Source organism: Periophthalmus magnuspinnatus, chromosome 1 (assembly GCF_009829125.3).
Source record: "Periophthalmus magnuspinnatus isolate fPerMag1 chromosome 1, fPerMag1.2.pri, whole genome shotgun sequence".
Lineage (NCBI taxonomy): Eukaryota > Metazoa > Chordata > Actinopteri > Gobiiformes > Gobiidae > Periophthalmus > Periophthalmus magnuspinnatus.
In genome coordinates, this window is record NC_047126.1 from 26,510,242 (window position 1) to 26,526,643 (window position 16,402).

The following is a 16,402-nucleotide window of genomic DNA, read 5'->3' on the forward strand; positions in this document are numbered from 1 at the left end:
GTAGTACATCTTTCATACATTTTTCCCATACAATTTTTGGAAATAATAATAATAATAATGATAATAATAACTTTAAATTGAACTTTTTAGTATTTTTATGTATTTATCTTAGTTTTACATCACTTAAGTGGCAGTTTGTGGAAAAAAAAAGTTGAGAGGAAAAGTACAAAAATACAGGAAGTGGTGAGTTCTGAAGGAGAATCCCTCCTTCAGAACAACACTGAAAATTCTATTTAAATTGCAGGGACTGGAGTGCAATTAAATACAGGATGTGGGGAAAAAGGCAGAACTTAGAATACTCAACAGCTGCAAAAATATAACTAAAGACGAGTGAAAGGCCATAGACACGCTAACGAAAGACAAACAAATAAAAAATCCCAGCTCATGAGAGAACAACGACAGTGATGGACACGGAAACATATGAAATGAAAATGGACGCACTATTACATGATATTAACACATATGAGGTTTTAAGCAAAAATCCAACAGGAAAAGAAGCAGGCAAGCTCTAAAACATAATCGCTTGGAAAATAAACCATGCAACTTTTCAGTAACACCTGCACTCCTATTTGTAAACAGATTGCAGGTAGCACAGGGCTGGTGCTACATTGGGGTGTAGTAGCGTGTGTTACCTGTTGTTGGCGCTGTCAATGTTCCACTGGTCGTGCTTGGGCCCCATAATGAGGTACTCCTGGTTTGGGATCAGCTTGAGTCTGTCTCTGCAGGCTCCATGAGACAGGAAAGTCCGGGTCTGTCCGGCCAGAATTCCAGACTCCGCTCCTGAACGGGACACAGTTCAAGTCTATGCACCTCACACAGGGTTTAAGTGCATATGTGTCATTCCACGAAATCTGTGCCTTTTCACATTTGAAAAATTTAAATGGTGAGTTGTTTTCTTTTGTTTTGTTTTTTTATTAAAATGTTATATGCATATAAATAAGCACTTAACAATATTCAAAAATGTTAATGTCCACCTCAGACATGATTCTTTATATTTTAAATGGGATTGTCCTATTAAAAACTACCGGTTGCTAATCCATATTAGTTAGTGCAGAGCCACATGACTGAGTATAACACAGAACACTATAAACAATATTCACATTTAATTTAATATTTCATCTTTTTTTTTTCATTTTATGACGGTTAATTTCTTTGGGATATAAAAGGTCATGATTTCACGGAATGATCCATATGACAACTGTTCATGTTTTTCTTATTCTGACTTGGTTTGGTGGGATAGTACCTGTGGTGAATAATAATATCAGTTAAGTGGGAGTTTGTGGGGGAAAAAATTGATAAGAAAAGAACAAATAAACAGATTTCTAAAACAGAATAACTCTACTTAAGTTCATCCAAAATGCAGGGACAAATTAACACAAAAAACAAAATTTTCTGACAGTTGCAACCTTCATTTAATAAAATAAAAGTGTTGTTATTTAATTAAAAAACGCAGAGCAGCTGGCCCTAGACCGCCAGCATTGGAAAAAACTGGTTCACCTGGTCGGCTCAACGCGTGGGGACGGGATGCCCCCCTCCCCTTTGCTGGAGCCTTAGATAGAATAGATGTTATTTAATTTGTCTAATTATAACTATTGTGTGATTTAGACAAGTTTTGGGCCTTCTTAACATTATGGTTCCAGTTATGGAATTACCTCTACATACTGTCTAACTAGGAAGTAAAATGACTTCAACAAAATAAAAAAAATAAAAATTAAATTAAAAAAATACATGTGACATACATAAAAATAATTACATAACTGTTACTGAACAACAATGTTAACAAAATATCTCCAAATTACACAATAGTTATGATTTGACAAATAAAAATAAATTGTTACCCCTTTATTTTGTTAATTAAGTTTTAAATTGTCAGAAAAATGCCTTCCTTGTGAGTACATTTTCTCTGCATTTTGGATGGAGTTTTCCATGTTAATGACATTCATAGAGGAATTCTGTTTTACAACTAAGTGCTACTGCTTGTATTTTTTTATTTTTCTCAACTTTTTTCCCCACAAACTGCCACAGAGGTGTGTAGTCCTCAGTTACAGTACTCTTAGTTGAGTCTAGAAGTGACAAAAGTTTTATGTTGACAATATGAAATGATTTGAACATTTGTGTTTCTTCCACCGCTCCTTCAAATATGATTTAATTTGTCAAATTTTTGTGTCTATCCTTTGAAGGTACCAGACTTTGTGCAGTATTTAATGTTTTGTCCTTCAAATTACATTCACTTCAAATTATACTTTTACAATATTATTACTGTTTAAGTTACTCTTACTTGAGTAATACTTTCCCCAAAACCTCTTTTACTTTTACTTGAGTAATTTCTGGACCCACTACTTTGTACTTCTACTTGATTAATATTATTTTGAAGTACCGCTACTTGAGTACAATTTTTGGCTGCTCTACCCACTTCTGCACTAAACTGATGTGAAACTATGATCAATATTTACCACATCTACCTCACCACACCAAGCCTGAATTAGAAAAACATGAACACCTGTCATATGGATTTTAAAGGGTTTTGTACAGAGGTGTGTAAGGAGACCAGTACCTAGTTTGATGAGTTGTGTGATTTGCAGCTCATATTTGTCATAATAACTCTCGGTCGCACTCAGAACTTTCACTTTGAACACTGCAACAACAACAATAACAACAACAGAGAGTATAATAATAGGCTTTATATAGTTCAGATATAGTCCAAGGATAGTCTGTGTGTAGTCCAAGTTATAGTCCAAGGATAGTCCAAGGATAGTCCAAGGATAGTCCAAGGCACAGACGGACTTTGAGTTTTGTGTTGGAGGAGGCAAACTTTTTATCCATTGTGTCCGAATGCTAATGTTATAGTCAAGAGGAGAGGGTGGTAAAGTGCCCGCTAACTCGTGGACACATGGAGCAGTGAAAATATCAGCCTTTATATCACCATGACTGAACGACAGAGGGAAAACATGCGCCATATCCAAAAATATATCAAAAAACACGAGCAAACTTCAAACTAAGCCCTGCTATGGTCAGAGAGTGGCAGCTTGAAGCTTGGCTGCACGCAAGGATTCTGTCTGAAATTAGCATTAGCATGTTGGTGTGTTAGCATGTAATGTGGCGCCGTGTCAAAATGTTAGTGCGTTAGTGTGTTGTACCGTGGTGCAGAGTGGTGCAGGCAAACAACACGCGGTCTTCACTTGAGAAGTTTTCAGAGTCTTCCTTAGGGACACAGCAGTCTCCTGAGAACACAGAAACACATGGCATATAAGAGACAATATAAACAACTTGGCCAATGGTTTGAAGAATAAATCAGCATTAGAACTGTGATCAGGAAAAGTTTTAAATATGTCATATCCAGGGACGCAGTTAGGTCAAGTTTATGAAATTTTAAATAAAACATATTACATACAGTTCCAAACAAATCACAGATCCAATTACAAATGCAATACTTGTCAGAAATTGCAATTTCTCTTTTTTTCCCCATAATTGTGCAGCCCAAACCCAAACCCTGACCTTGAGTGCATCTGCAGACATTATTCGAACAGATCTGAGTCAGCTCCTCTGTGTTCTCTCTGGGAGTGAACGAACGGCTGCACCGGTGATCTGAAAAACAGGGAGCAGGTTGTGAGTTAGACTCGTGATCTCTCTGAGTGGAGAGTGCACGTCCTTGATGTGTTAAGGTAAGGTACACTTTATTGTCCCATAGGGAAATTTGTCCTCTACATTTAATCTATTCCTCAGTGCATCTTGAGCATCTCCCCCGGAGGCCTGGGCCCCATCTTTGTGTTGTTCAGAGGTTCTCTGTGTTGTTGTTAGACTTGGTCAGGATGACCTCAGCTGGAGGTGCATGTTTTGGGTTGATAGGGAAAACCAAAGTGCCTGGAGAAGACTCCACACAATAGTTTAAACTCGGACTCTTCTTACTATGAATCGTGAGTTCCAGCCACTCAGCCGCCTGAGGCAGGTTATCCTGTCTCCTCTTCAGTAAGGAGGTTGTACTGGGTTGTAGTACTTACCTGGGTTGTAGTACTCATACACAGTGACAGAGGAGGGTTGGATGTGTCCTATTTTAAAGTTCTGCTGCAGTTTGAAAATCAGAATCTCCGGTTCTTTATGAGAAACCTAAGGAAAAAAACACAGATTACTACTACTACTACAACAATTAATACTTATATTTCATATTACTGAAAGTCCTGTTAATACTACTACTACTACTGTTGCTACTACTATGGATCACAAATCACTACTATTTATAGTAAAACTAGGACTACTACTTCAACAATTACTTTATTTTACTATGTTACTACAACAAATACTGCAACTACTACAGCTGTGTAAGAGTAATTTAAGGTGTGTTAGAGTTTGTAGTACCTGTTTGTATTTAAACCAATATAAAACATTTGGACCACCTTAAACAAGTGCAGGATCAGAGAGCCTCTGTCACTCAGGTTGTCTACGACCTTAAAGTTGGCGATGTATTTGTCCACAGAGTTAGAAAGCTGTAAAACAAAAAATAATTACAATTTTACAGGTTTATTTTAACTGGTAATTACAGAGCTGGTGATACTACTAATACTACTGCATATTACTACTACTGGTTAATATTTGAAGTATCAGTATATTGATACCATGTCGAGGTCTGCGTTGTTTGGAGTGAAGCCAGTGGGCAGACTCACGTCCAGCACCACCATCCGCACGTCTCTGGGTCCTAGTGCCCTGTGCTCATGAAAAACAAGAAATTAAATGTTTGTTTATTTACTTAGCGCCACATTGGCTGTCACAAAGGTGTAAGACCTAACCATCACCTGTTTGCCTCCAGGGAGATATTACTTTGGAATATAATGTTCCACAGTATGGCATTTACTAACCTTTAGATTTTCAGCGACTGAGCTGAGGAACACTAGTGCTTTGTATCGTTCACACATGTGAATCCATTAACTAAACTTTAAGTTAGCTACAGTGGCATGAACCTTACCTGTCCAACCAGAACCACAGGCTTTGACAAGACGAGTGTCAAGAAAAAACGAGTGGCTCTGGATCTGTATCCTGTCTCCCTGATTTCAGAGGGCGAAACTGACAGGCGGATTAACCAGAGGTCAAACAAGCATGGACCAGTGTTTCTCAAACTGTGGTATGCAGACTGACTCTGGTGGTAACAGTTTGAGTACCGGTGTTTGTTTTATTTAGATAAATATTTGTTGTTGTAGTCTTCCTTTGATTTACAACTGTCTTAGCCATGGTTAAAGGACCACTGTATCAATTTAAAATTAACTAGTTCTGTTTTTCACATTTTAAAACAGTAAAAATCAGGTACGGCGCCTTTAAGATTTGAACTCACCGAACTTTGATGGTCATTAGGTAGGACTTCACCACATCTGCAGTAGGCTTTTCTGTTAAACCAAATATCTTTTAAAATAGTCACTGTCCTATTTAAAATTAAAGAGGGCGTATTACACTTCTATGGGGTATTAACGGCTACAATTAACATATTTACATCACCATGTTACCTTTTATTCTTTGAAAAATACTATATTCAATGAAAAAAACAAAAAAAAACGTATTACCATGTTTTATAAGTCTTACTTTAGCTAAGTCACACCCCCTTCAGAGTGACATCACAACACAATCAGTGTGCATCCTGCTATTAAAACTACTGCATATAGCATCAGGTTTGTCAGGTTGTAGTGTATTGTATGTATCCTGCTATTGTATATTTATGGAGATCTTGTGGGAGCATGAGTGACGTAGGTTTGTGTGGTGAGCATTGGACAGAATAGTACTACGATGGAAGGTTTGAATAGGGCCCGGGAGAGAACGCTAAATTACTGAAACATGCAGACATCTAAAACCTCTTTAGGCATGTTTTGATGAGGGAACATGAAAACATGGTAGTTTTTGCATAATACCCCTCTTTAACCACATATATAGTGTTTGTATTCACCATCCGATTCATCCACTGTGACTTGGAGCTCAAAGTCTTTGCACGGCGTTTTCTCCGCCGCCTCGTGAAGCTGGTTGTAATATGTCACCACCTAAAGGTCACACAGATGAAGAACAGGTGGGTTTCATACACTAGAATGATACGATGTAATCTTCTACTCAGAAATGCAGAGCCTTAAGTATCTGTCAGACCCAATATCAACCGATACCAGTGCCGACAAAACATAGCATTAATTGCCTAAAAACAAAATGAATGTAAGACAAAACTGATCCAAATGTGTTGGATGTTGGCTATGTTAGCTATGTATGTTATGTAGCTGTTGTTTATCTCTCAAGTGACTACAGAACAGCTTTGTATAAATAAATAAAAAATCAAATACTATTAGAGTTTCTGGGCCAACTATGACCAGTAAATAGCTTTATTACATCAATGTCCAACAAGGATGTCAGCTGAAGCAATATGTGAAAGTGATGTCTGATTTATCAGATTTTTCAGTATCGTCGCTGATATCTGATACCACTTTTGGACTCGGACATCCAGAAGTTGCCAGAATTTCTTAAAATTTTGGTACCTAGCCACGTTTTGCTGGTTCTTGTCCTCTGAGAGAAAATACACATGTGTCAGACCCCTCCCACCACCATAAAAGTTACACAGTGCAACTTTAATGTCCACAAACTCACTTCGAGGATGCCCTGTCCATTCCCCTGAGCCTGCACCTCCAGATCCACATTATCAAGAAGCTGTGAAAAAAAAAAAGTAAAAAAATAAATAAACATATGCATTTATATTAACCATCATCTGACCCTCTCCTCTGCCCCCTCTGCTCCCTTCTGGCTCTGCTCCTCTGGCTCTCTTCTGCATCCTCTGCTCCTCTGGCTCTTACCCGGGTTGAGCGAGCTGCGTAGGAGGTGTCTGGGTTGAAGTTATAGGGAATTGTACGAGCTCCCATCCGGACTTCCACGTTCAGATCCAGGTTTTGAGGAGGTGGCTTTTTGATCAGGTACTCGGACAAGGCCTGGAGAACTACCACTGTGGGCTGGAGGCATGGGAGATTATTATTATTATTATTATTATTATTATTATTATTATTATTATTATTATTATTATTATTATTATTATTATTATTATTATTATTATTATTATTATTATTATTATTATTATTATTATTATTATTATTATTGTAGTAGTACTAGTTGTAGTTGTAGTAGTATTATTATCATCTAAAGCAGGGGTCACCAACCCTGTGCCCGCGGGCGCCATGTCGCCCCCAAGCCCCACATGAATCGCCCGCGACCGGTTCTAAAAATAGCACAACTCACTAATGAGCTGCATCTAAAATTGAATTTTATTCTGTTGCTATTTTTTATCACACTTGAGTTTATATAGATTTTAAAATGACAATATCTTAAACATATGTTCATTATACGTGAAGTTTAGATAAGTTAAGGTGAACTTTGACCTACTCACTTCAAAGGTCAGTATTGTGCGCGTGACAACACCAGTGCTCCGCTCGCGAGCGCTGTGAGGATGCGCTGAATGCAGTTTCTTACTCCAAAACATGGTAGAAAATAAAGAGATCACTTTCACAACGATTTAAGACGGTAAAAGAAACCTGCGCGTATCTCATCTGCGGAGTGACTGTGGCGACGGCAAAGCGGCACAATGTGGAGGGACACTTCACTACGTCTCATAAAACTCCACACTAACTACCCACGGGGACGCGCACTCCCCACGGGGACGCACACTATGGGCAGAACAAGCCTAGAGCTAAACGCAGCTTTGGGTAAACAACAGGCTTTTTTCACGACACCGGTGAAAAAGTCACACAACGCAACCGAGATTTATTTAAAAATATGTAAGCTTATTTTTCTTTAACATTGCATAATTGATAACTTGGTGCAATGTATATTATTTATGTTTTGTTAAAAAGGTTTGTCCATGGATAGTGAAAATGGGACTTTTCCTATGAGATGTAGTGATGTAAGTGTCATCTGGAAATTTAACAATTACTAAGATTAGTAAAGTTAAAGTGCTGAATACTCATATCTGTTTCCCTCCTTGCTCATTGTTGATAATTATTTTGAGAAATCATTAATGTGATCAGTGTCTTGCAACGTGATCAGTGTGTTCACACAGATGATTATCATTTATCATTATTAATAATGTATAACTAAAGGCAAACTTGAGAAAAAAGTGTTATTTCAGAAGAGCGTCTCAAACTGGTAGCCCTTCGTACTTGACTCAGTGCCCATAAAGTAGCTCTCAGGTTAAAAAAGGTTGGTGACCCCTGATCTAAAGACTACAGGGAGATAGGAGGATGGGAGGGCATCTGACACACCTGAGTGGACCCGTAGCCTCCTCCCTGCATGCGTTGGCTGTTTAACCATTTAAACACAGGAGCAGCCTCTGTCATGGCATCCATTTTAAGCAGAGCTAACAGAGCGTAGCCAGTAGCCTCCAGACTGAAGAGGCGGTTCTCACTGTCCACCCACTGACTGCCACCTGGATACAAACAACAGGGATTCAACTAAGTATAATGTTCCTTAATAGTACCTTATAATATTTACAAGATTTTCATGTTTTAGGTCCCACATTATGATTTACTCACTATATATAAGAGTATATGTATGAAAAACTGGTGCGGTTGACCAATGGCAAAAATGAATAATCACAATGTTTTTACCTTGTGCTGACCAGTCACAATTTTCTTTTTTTTTTCTTAAATAAAAACAAAATAAATGTTCTTAAATGATAATATTGTGAAAATAAACAAGACAGACTTTAAATCAATGGCATTTAACACAAAAATATAAGTATAATTAAGTATTAAGTTATTACTTAATTAAGTATTAAGTCATTTCTTTCTCTAATGTCTTCCATCCATTTTACTGACGATTACTGAGGATTAGCTGTAGACCTCGCCATTAAAAAGACCCAAGCTGATCATTGACCATTAGAAAGGACTGAATCTTGATTTGATTAAAAAAAGTGTGCATAATCATTCAGGCCCTTAATGGGTGCTCTCACACCTATTAGCATACTGGCTAGTCCTATTGTTTTCTTTGTTTAAATATAGGTCTAAGGATGGAGTTATAAATAGGAGATACATTCTTAGACCTATATCTAAACAAAGATAGAGCTTCCCTTTTTGTCCAGTTGACAGATTAGATTTGTCTTTTACTATGGGTCATACCTGGACGACTGAAGGATTACACAGATAATGAAACTCTCTATGTGTAACTGTACCAGCAGAGGCGGCTTGGAGCAGTGGTGGTATTGGGTTGAAGTCCACCTGGTCCTTGAACAGAGCCAGAGCGTACGATGAGATGGCCACCGTGTAGGGCCGTCGTCGGAGCTGCAGAGCCGTCTTCAGGTAGGTTGCGGTGTTACGGATTATGTCCTAAAGATGCACACAAGGTTACAGCAATACCTCTTACCTTAAAGAGGGGTATTACACTTCTATGGGGTATTAACTGCTAACATGTATTTAGACCACCATGAGAGAGAGCGATAGCTAAATTATTCAAATAGGTATGGATGACATGTAAAACCTCTTTTTTGGCGATGGAACAACAAAATAACATGGTAGGAAGCTCTAAAAAGTCAATTTGGCACATTACTCCCTCTTTAAAATGCTTTATTTACTATTTATATTTTAGTGTACCAACATCCATTCACACATGGCAGAGGAGTGCAGTGTTCAAAAGCACAACAACTGTACACAATAATAGATTGCTCAGTCAAATCATGTCTCGTTAAGATCTTTACCTGTACGTCGAGTCCGGCCTCACTGCAGCGGATATTGGCCTCCTTTGCTTCGGCCAATGCAATCAAAACAAAAGCTGTGAGAGTCACCTGGGGGTCATCACCACGGAGACCGCCCTAAAATGACCACAGATTAGACATATAAGTGACTAAAGTACAGAGAAGGACTAGCAGAGGAGAGTGTCACATGGAGCAGAGGAGAGAGCCAGATGGAGCAGAGGAGGGGTCAGATGGAGCAGAGGATGCTGAGGATGCAAAGGAGAGGGTCAGAGAAAAGGAGGAGAGGGTCAGAGGAGCAAAGGATGCAGAGTATAGGATCAGATGGAGCAGAGGATATGGAGGAGATGGTCAGAGGAGCAGAGGAGAGGGTCAGATGGAGCAGGGGATGCAGAGGAGACGGTCAGATGGAGCAGAGGATACAGAAGATACAGAGGAGAGGGTCAGATGGAGCAGGGGATGCAGAAGAGACGGTCAGATGGAGCAGAGGATACAGAGGAGACGGTCAGAGGAGCAGAGGATACAGAGGAGACGGTCAGAGGAGCAGAGGATACAGAAGATACAGAGGAGAGGGTCAGATGGAGCAGGGGATGCAGAGGAGACGGTCAGAGGAGCAGAGGATACAAAGGATGCAGAGGAGAGGTTCAGAGTAGCCGTAGATGCAGAGGGTGCAGAGGATGCTGGTACCGTCATGGTGGTGCTATAGACTGGGTTCTCCTCGATGAACACTCCCTGCTTTGGTTTGTATCGGTGCTTGAGCAGATACAGCAGAGGCTCACAGACCTGCTGCTCATCCACTCCGATGATTGAGTGAGCCATGGAGAAGACCTTCACCACAAATGCAGTGATCCTGAGCAGAGGAGGGCAGTAGTCAGGTACAGTTACTGGTAGGCCTGTCATAATAACAAATTTTGAAGCATGGTATGTTGCTACAGAGAGATATTGCTGTTACGGCGTTTGGCCTTGGCCTGCCACGTCCAGCGCTTCCCTGTTGTTTGCTTAACCATGGTTTTGTAACATATAGATAAATGCTGCTGTTGATCCTGCCTCCTGAGTGGTGGACCGGCGCTTCCCCTGGGTTGGCTCCGGATCCCCGTCCAATTGTTGGCACATTGCTCCTCCATGCCACCAACCCTTGGCTTGTACCTTCCATTGCTTGCAGTTAACATTATATGTGTATAAATATTTATCCAATTACCATATGGGCTGCGTTACTTCCTTTTGTCCCTAGGAGCGTTTGTAATAATTGCGGTAAACAATAACATTGAAACTACTTTATAAAACTGATTCAACAGAATTCAACAGATTCCAGTAAACCACTTTTAAATACATAGTATAGTATTAAATGGCCAGAACTGCAGATAAATAGCAGAATGAATCAACAATTAGCCATAGAAGTCACATATTCAACTTTCTACAGCATAAATCTATTTTTATTACAACAAAAATAGAATTGTGTGTAGTTAATTTCAGACACTATTACTCCTACTTGAGTGATAAATTGTACTGTGTAACAGTACTCTTACTTGAGTAAAAGTTTTGGTTACTTTTTCCATTGTGAGTAAGTCTACAAGTGACAAAAGCTTTATGTTGACAATATGAAATGAGCTGAACATTTGTGTTTCTTGCTCTGCTCCTCCAGATATGATTTAGTTTGTCAAATTTTTGTGTCTATCCTTTGAAAAGATCATATTTTCAGCATTATTCATTGTTATGAATCAGATGTTATGCCCCGACAGTTGCTGTTTAAGTTACTCTTACTTCAGTTATTTATTTGAACACTACTTTGTACTTTTACTTGAGTAATATTATTTAGAAGTAATATTAAAATTTTTGACTACCGGTTCTAAAAAATTCTCAACATCTGTAGTTGTGCAGAGTACCATGTGCTTGCCCCTTGCTTCCTGTAGGGGGGGTATGAGCCATCACTCCTCCTGTAGGCCAGCTGATTGGTGTAACCTAAAAATATTAGGGGAAAGAATATTTATGCTTCTAAGAGGGTTTAAGACAGTATAAAGTGAATAAGTTACTTTCATTTTATGTTGTATGGCTCCATAAACCATAAAGTGGAACTAAACACTAAATCCATTTTTTGTTGTTGCTATTTTACTATATATAAGTGTTGTCTTGCTATTAAAATTTCAAACTCGATTTCAATACTTAGCAATAGACTTGATACTCAATTCCGATTCTGCTACTGCGACGATAATAGAAACACTCTTTATTTAGACAACGTGATTTTCAACATGAAATTTAAGTATTTTCTTTTATATTCCCATCCATCCATCCATCCATTTTCTTCCGCTTATCCGGGGCCGGGTCGCGGGGGCAGCAGTCTAAGCAGGGACTCCCAGACTTCCCTCACCCCGGACACGTCCTCCAGCTCCTCCGGTGGGACCCCAAGGCGTTCCCAGGCCAGCCGAGAGACATAGTCCCTCCAGCGTGTCCTGGGTCTTCCCCGGGGCCTCCTCCCGATGGGACATGCCCAGAACACCTCCCTAGGGAGGCGTCCAGGAGGCATCCTGAGCAGATGCCCGAGCCACCTCAACTGGTTCCTCTCAACGTGTAGGAGCAGCGGCTCTACTCCGAGCTCCTCCCGTGTGACCGAGCTCCTCACCCTATCCCTAAGGGTGCGCCCGGCCACTCTGCGGAGGAAACCCATTTCAGCCGCTTGTATCCGCGACCTTGTCCTTTCGGTCATTACCCAGAGCTCATGACCATAGGTGAGGGTAGGAACGTAGATTGACCGGTAAATCGAGAGCTTCGCCTTTGGGCTCAGCTCCTTCTTTACCACAACGGACCGATACAGCGACCGCATCACTGCAGACGCTGCACCGATCCGCCTGTCAATCTCCCGCTCCATCCTTCCCTCACTCGTGAACAAGACCCCGAGATACTTGAACTCCTCCACTTGGGGCAGAGACTCACCACCCGCCCGGAGAGAGCAAACCACCTTTTTCCGGTCGAGAACCATGGCCTCGGATTTGGAGGAGCTGATTCTCATCCCAGCCGCTTCACACTCGGCTGCAAACCGCCCCAGTGCCTGCTGCAGGTCCTGGCTCGAAGAAGCCATCAGCACAACATCATCTGCAAACAGCAGAGATGAAATCCTGTGGTTCCCAAACCAGACCCCCTCCGGCCCCTGGCTGCGCCTAGAAATTCTGTCCATAAATATAATGAACAGAACCGGTGACAAAGGGCAGCCCTGGCAGAGTCCAACATGCACCAGGAACAGGTCTGACTTACTGCCGGCAATGCGAACACAGCTCCTGCTCTGGTCATACAGGGACCGGACAGCCCTTAGCAAAGAGCCCCGGACCCCATACTCCCAGAGCACCCCCCAAAGGACACCACGAGGGACACGGTCGAATGCCTTCTCCAGATCCACAAAGCACATGTGGACTGGTTGGGCATACTCCCATGAGCCCTCGAGGACCCGATGGAGAGTATAGAGCTGGTCCAGTGTTCCACGACCGGGACGAAAATCACACTGCTCCTCCTGAATCCGAGGTTCGACTATCGGTTGGATTCTCCTCTCCAGTACCCTGGAATAGACCTTACCGGGAAGGCTGAGGAGTGTGATTCCCCTATAATTGGAACACACCCTCTGGTCCCCCTTCTTATACAGAGGGACCACCACCCCGGTCTGCCATTCCACAGGTACTGTCCCCGACCGCCACGCGATGTTGCAGAGACGTGTCAGCCAAGACAGCCCCACAACATCCAGAGACTTGAGGTACTCAGGACGGATCTCGTCCACCCCCGGAGCCTTGCCACCGAGGAGCTTGCCAACCACCTCAGTGACTTCAGCCAGGGTGATGGACGAGTCCGCCTCTGGGTCCCCAGTTTCTGCTTCCTCCTCGGAAGACGTGACAGTGGGATTGAGGAGATCCTCAAAGTATTCCTTCCACCGCCCAACAACATCCCCAGTCGAGGTCAGCAGCTCTCCACCCGCACTGTAAACAGTGTTGGTGAAGCACTGCTTCCCCCTCCTGAGGCGTCGGACGGTTTGCCAGAATCTCTTTGAGGCCGTCCAATAGTCCTCCTCCATGGCCTCCCCGAACTCCTCCCAACCCCGAGTTTTTGCCTCTGTGACTGCCCGAGCTGCGGCACGCTTGGCCCGCCGGTACTCATCAGCTGCCTCAGGAGTCCCACGAGCCAACAAGGCTCGATACGACTCCTTCTTCAGCTTGACGGCATCCCTTACTTCCGGTGTCCACCACCGGGTTCGGGGATTGCCGCCGCGACAAGCACCGCAGACCTTATGACCACAGCTACGAGCAGCCGCATCAACAATAGAGGTGGAGAACATGGTTCACTCGGAGTCCATGTCTCCAACCTCCCCCGGGATCAGGGAGAAGCTCTCCTGGAGGTGTGAGTTGAAGACCCCCCTGACAGAAGGCTCTGCCAGACGTTCCCAGCAGACCCTCACAATGCGCTTGGGCCTGCCAGGTCTGTCCGGCTTCCTCCTCCGCCAGCGGATCCAACTCACCACCAGGTGGTGATCAGTTGACAGCTCAGCCCCTCTCTTCACCCGAGTGTCCAAGACACGCAGTCGGAGGTCAGATGACACGACAACAAAGTCGATCATCGACCTCCGACCTAGAGTGTCCTGGTGCCATGTGCACCGATGGACACCCTTGTGCTCGAACATGGTGTTTGTTATGGACAAACAGTGACTAGCACAGAAGTCCAATAACAAAACACCGCTCGGGTTCAGATCGGGGAGGCCGTTCCTCCCAATCACGCCCCTCCAAGTGTCACTGTCGTTACCCACATGGGCGTTGAAGTCACCCAGGAGAACAACGGAGTCCCCGGTTGGTGCACTGTCTAGTACTTTTATATTCCTATGTGGTCTTATATCTGTGTAATCCCTCAGTTGTCCAGGTGGGTTATGTAGTCTTATATTTGTTCTTATACAGCTCAAAATCATTCTAAATCTATTCAGGAAAGGTTTATTTCTGTTCTCTAAATGTGACTTTTTCTAGTATTGATACCTGCTCAAATAAATATCTAATTTCGCTACTAGTTTCCGTATCGATTAGTATCCAAACTTTGTTATTTTTGACACCAACCCCTACCTGTAACTACATTCTGTTACCTTTTCGTATGAACCCGATTGCTTCATCTTTGCGATGTCCGCCCACTCTTCCCCAGTCATCAGCTCTCTCCAGGTATAGGAATGCAATGGTGGGCAGAGACATGGAGGCCAGGTTCTGCTCCACACAGCCTCCAGGCAACCGGATCAGAGACGCCAGAGAGTCCTGGTTCAGTGAGTTCTCCAGGCTGTCGGCTAGCACGTTTCCTGGAGAGAGAAGAGGGTTAGATCAGGACCAAACCGGGACTAAACCAGGACTAAACCAGGACTGGAACAGCACTAAACCAGGACAAAACCAGGACTAAAGAAAGAACTAGCCAATACTAAACTAGGACTACACCAGGTCTAACCCAGAGAGTCCTGGTTCAAAGAGTTATTCAGACTCTGCTAACACGTCACCTGGAGAGAGGAGAAGGTTTCAACCAGGATTTATCCAGGACTCATCCAGGACTAAACCAGATCTGAACAAGAACTAAACCAGGACTAAATCAAAACTAAACCAAGACTAAATCAGGACTAATACAGGAATAAACTAGGTCACAGAGAGTCCTGGTCCAGGGAGTTCTCCAGACTGTCCGCTGACATGTTTCCTGGAGAGACGAGAGGGTTAGATCAGTAATAAACTAGTATGAAACAAGACTAAACCAGGACTGAACTAAGAGTAAGCCAGGACTAAACCAGAACTAACCAATGACTAATCCAGGAGTAAACCAGGACAAAACCAGGACTCAACCAAGACTAAACTAGGACTAAAGCAGGACTAAAGGAGGACTAAAGCAGGACTAAAGCAGGACAATAATAGCATACTGTATCAGACCTCGGATGTTGATGAAGGTTTCTGGGACGGAGTTTGGCACCACAGAGTCCAGTTCGATCTTCCCCATCCGCAACGTCTGAGTGCCTACAACAAAATAACAAAACAACAAGCCATTTAGTCCTAAGTGTCAGTTACTTATGAGTTTAAAGTTAGCAGCAGTGTGAAATGAAAAGACCTCCTTCGGCTGCAGGGTTCAACACAACACTCCACACTTTGGTCTTCTGCATTCCCTCCATCTGACAGAAACACAGGCAGGACTTTAAATTCACCAAAACAATTTATAACTAAACTACAACTTATATTAAAATGTTCAAGTAGTGGTAGAAGTGCATTAGTAGCAGTAGCATGCAGTAGTATACCATTTGAAGCAGAGGAACTCCCAAGAGTCAGTTTATGAATAACTATAATGCACTCAGTTTACATAGTGCTTTTATGGACACTCAAAGACACTTTACATATTCATTCACTCTGCTAAACTCCTTCTATAGTCACAGCTGCCCTGGGGTAGAACAAAGGAAGTGAGGCTGCCAATCTGCACCACTGCCCCCCCTGACCACCACCATTACTCACCCTACTTCACTTAAACTGGATCTAAACAATAAGCCGCTTTTTCTATTATACACACACATATAAATAAGTAAATAAATAAAAAAATACACCGTTCCTTATATCTCCAGACCTTGCTCCTCCTCCTCACTTTCCCCTTTAGTCGTTCAGGTACTGCCCAGTTTAGCAGCTCTATTTGAAATGTGGTTGGGGGCAGAGTTAGTCCCAAAAGTGTCATGCCCAAGGACACATTTAA

At 42.3% G+C, this 16,402-nt stretch overlaps 1 protein-coding gene across 1 annotated transcript in view; it reads right to left on the reverse strand.

The window, feature by feature from the left end:
- Positions 1–16,402, reverse strand: part of LOC117370048 (complement C3-like) — a 45,111-nt gene that overhangs the window by 2,923 nt on the left and 25,786 nt on the right. Inside the window, exons 25-43 of the mRNA XM_055224016.1 lie at positions 15,776–15,836; positions 15,601–15,684; positions 14,787–14,990; positions 11,569–11,644; positions 10,373–10,535; positions 9,692–9,805; positions 9,170–9,323; positions 8,262–8,425; positions 6,807–6,959; positions 6,604–6,663; positions 5,924–6,014; positions 5,321–5,372; positions 4,611–4,698; positions 4,392–4,481; positions 3,999–4,104; positions 3,496–3,585; positions 3,138–3,221; positions 2,555–2,635; positions 633–780 (exon numbers count right to left, since the gene is read on the reverse strand). Coding sequence (XP_055079991.1) covers positions 633–780; positions 2,555–2,635; positions 3,138–3,221; positions 3,496–3,585; positions 3,999–4,104; positions 4,392–4,481; positions 4,611–4,698; positions 5,321–5,372; positions 5,924–6,014; positions 6,604–6,663; positions 6,807–6,959; positions 8,262–8,425; positions 9,170–9,323; positions 9,692–9,805; positions 10,373–10,535; positions 11,569–11,644; positions 14,787–14,990; positions 15,601–15,684; positions 15,776–15,836 — 2,063 coding nt within the window. The remainder of the gene's footprint in view (positions 1–632; positions 781–2,554; positions 2,636–3,137; positions 3,222–3,495; positions 3,586–3,998; positions 4,105–4,391; positions 4,482–4,610; positions 4,699–5,320; positions 5,373–5,923; positions 6,015–6,603; positions 6,664–6,806; positions 6,960–8,261; positions 8,426–9,169; positions 9,324–9,691; positions 9,806–10,372; positions 10,536–11,568; positions 11,645–14,786; positions 14,991–15,600; positions 15,685–15,775; positions 15,837–16,402) is intronic.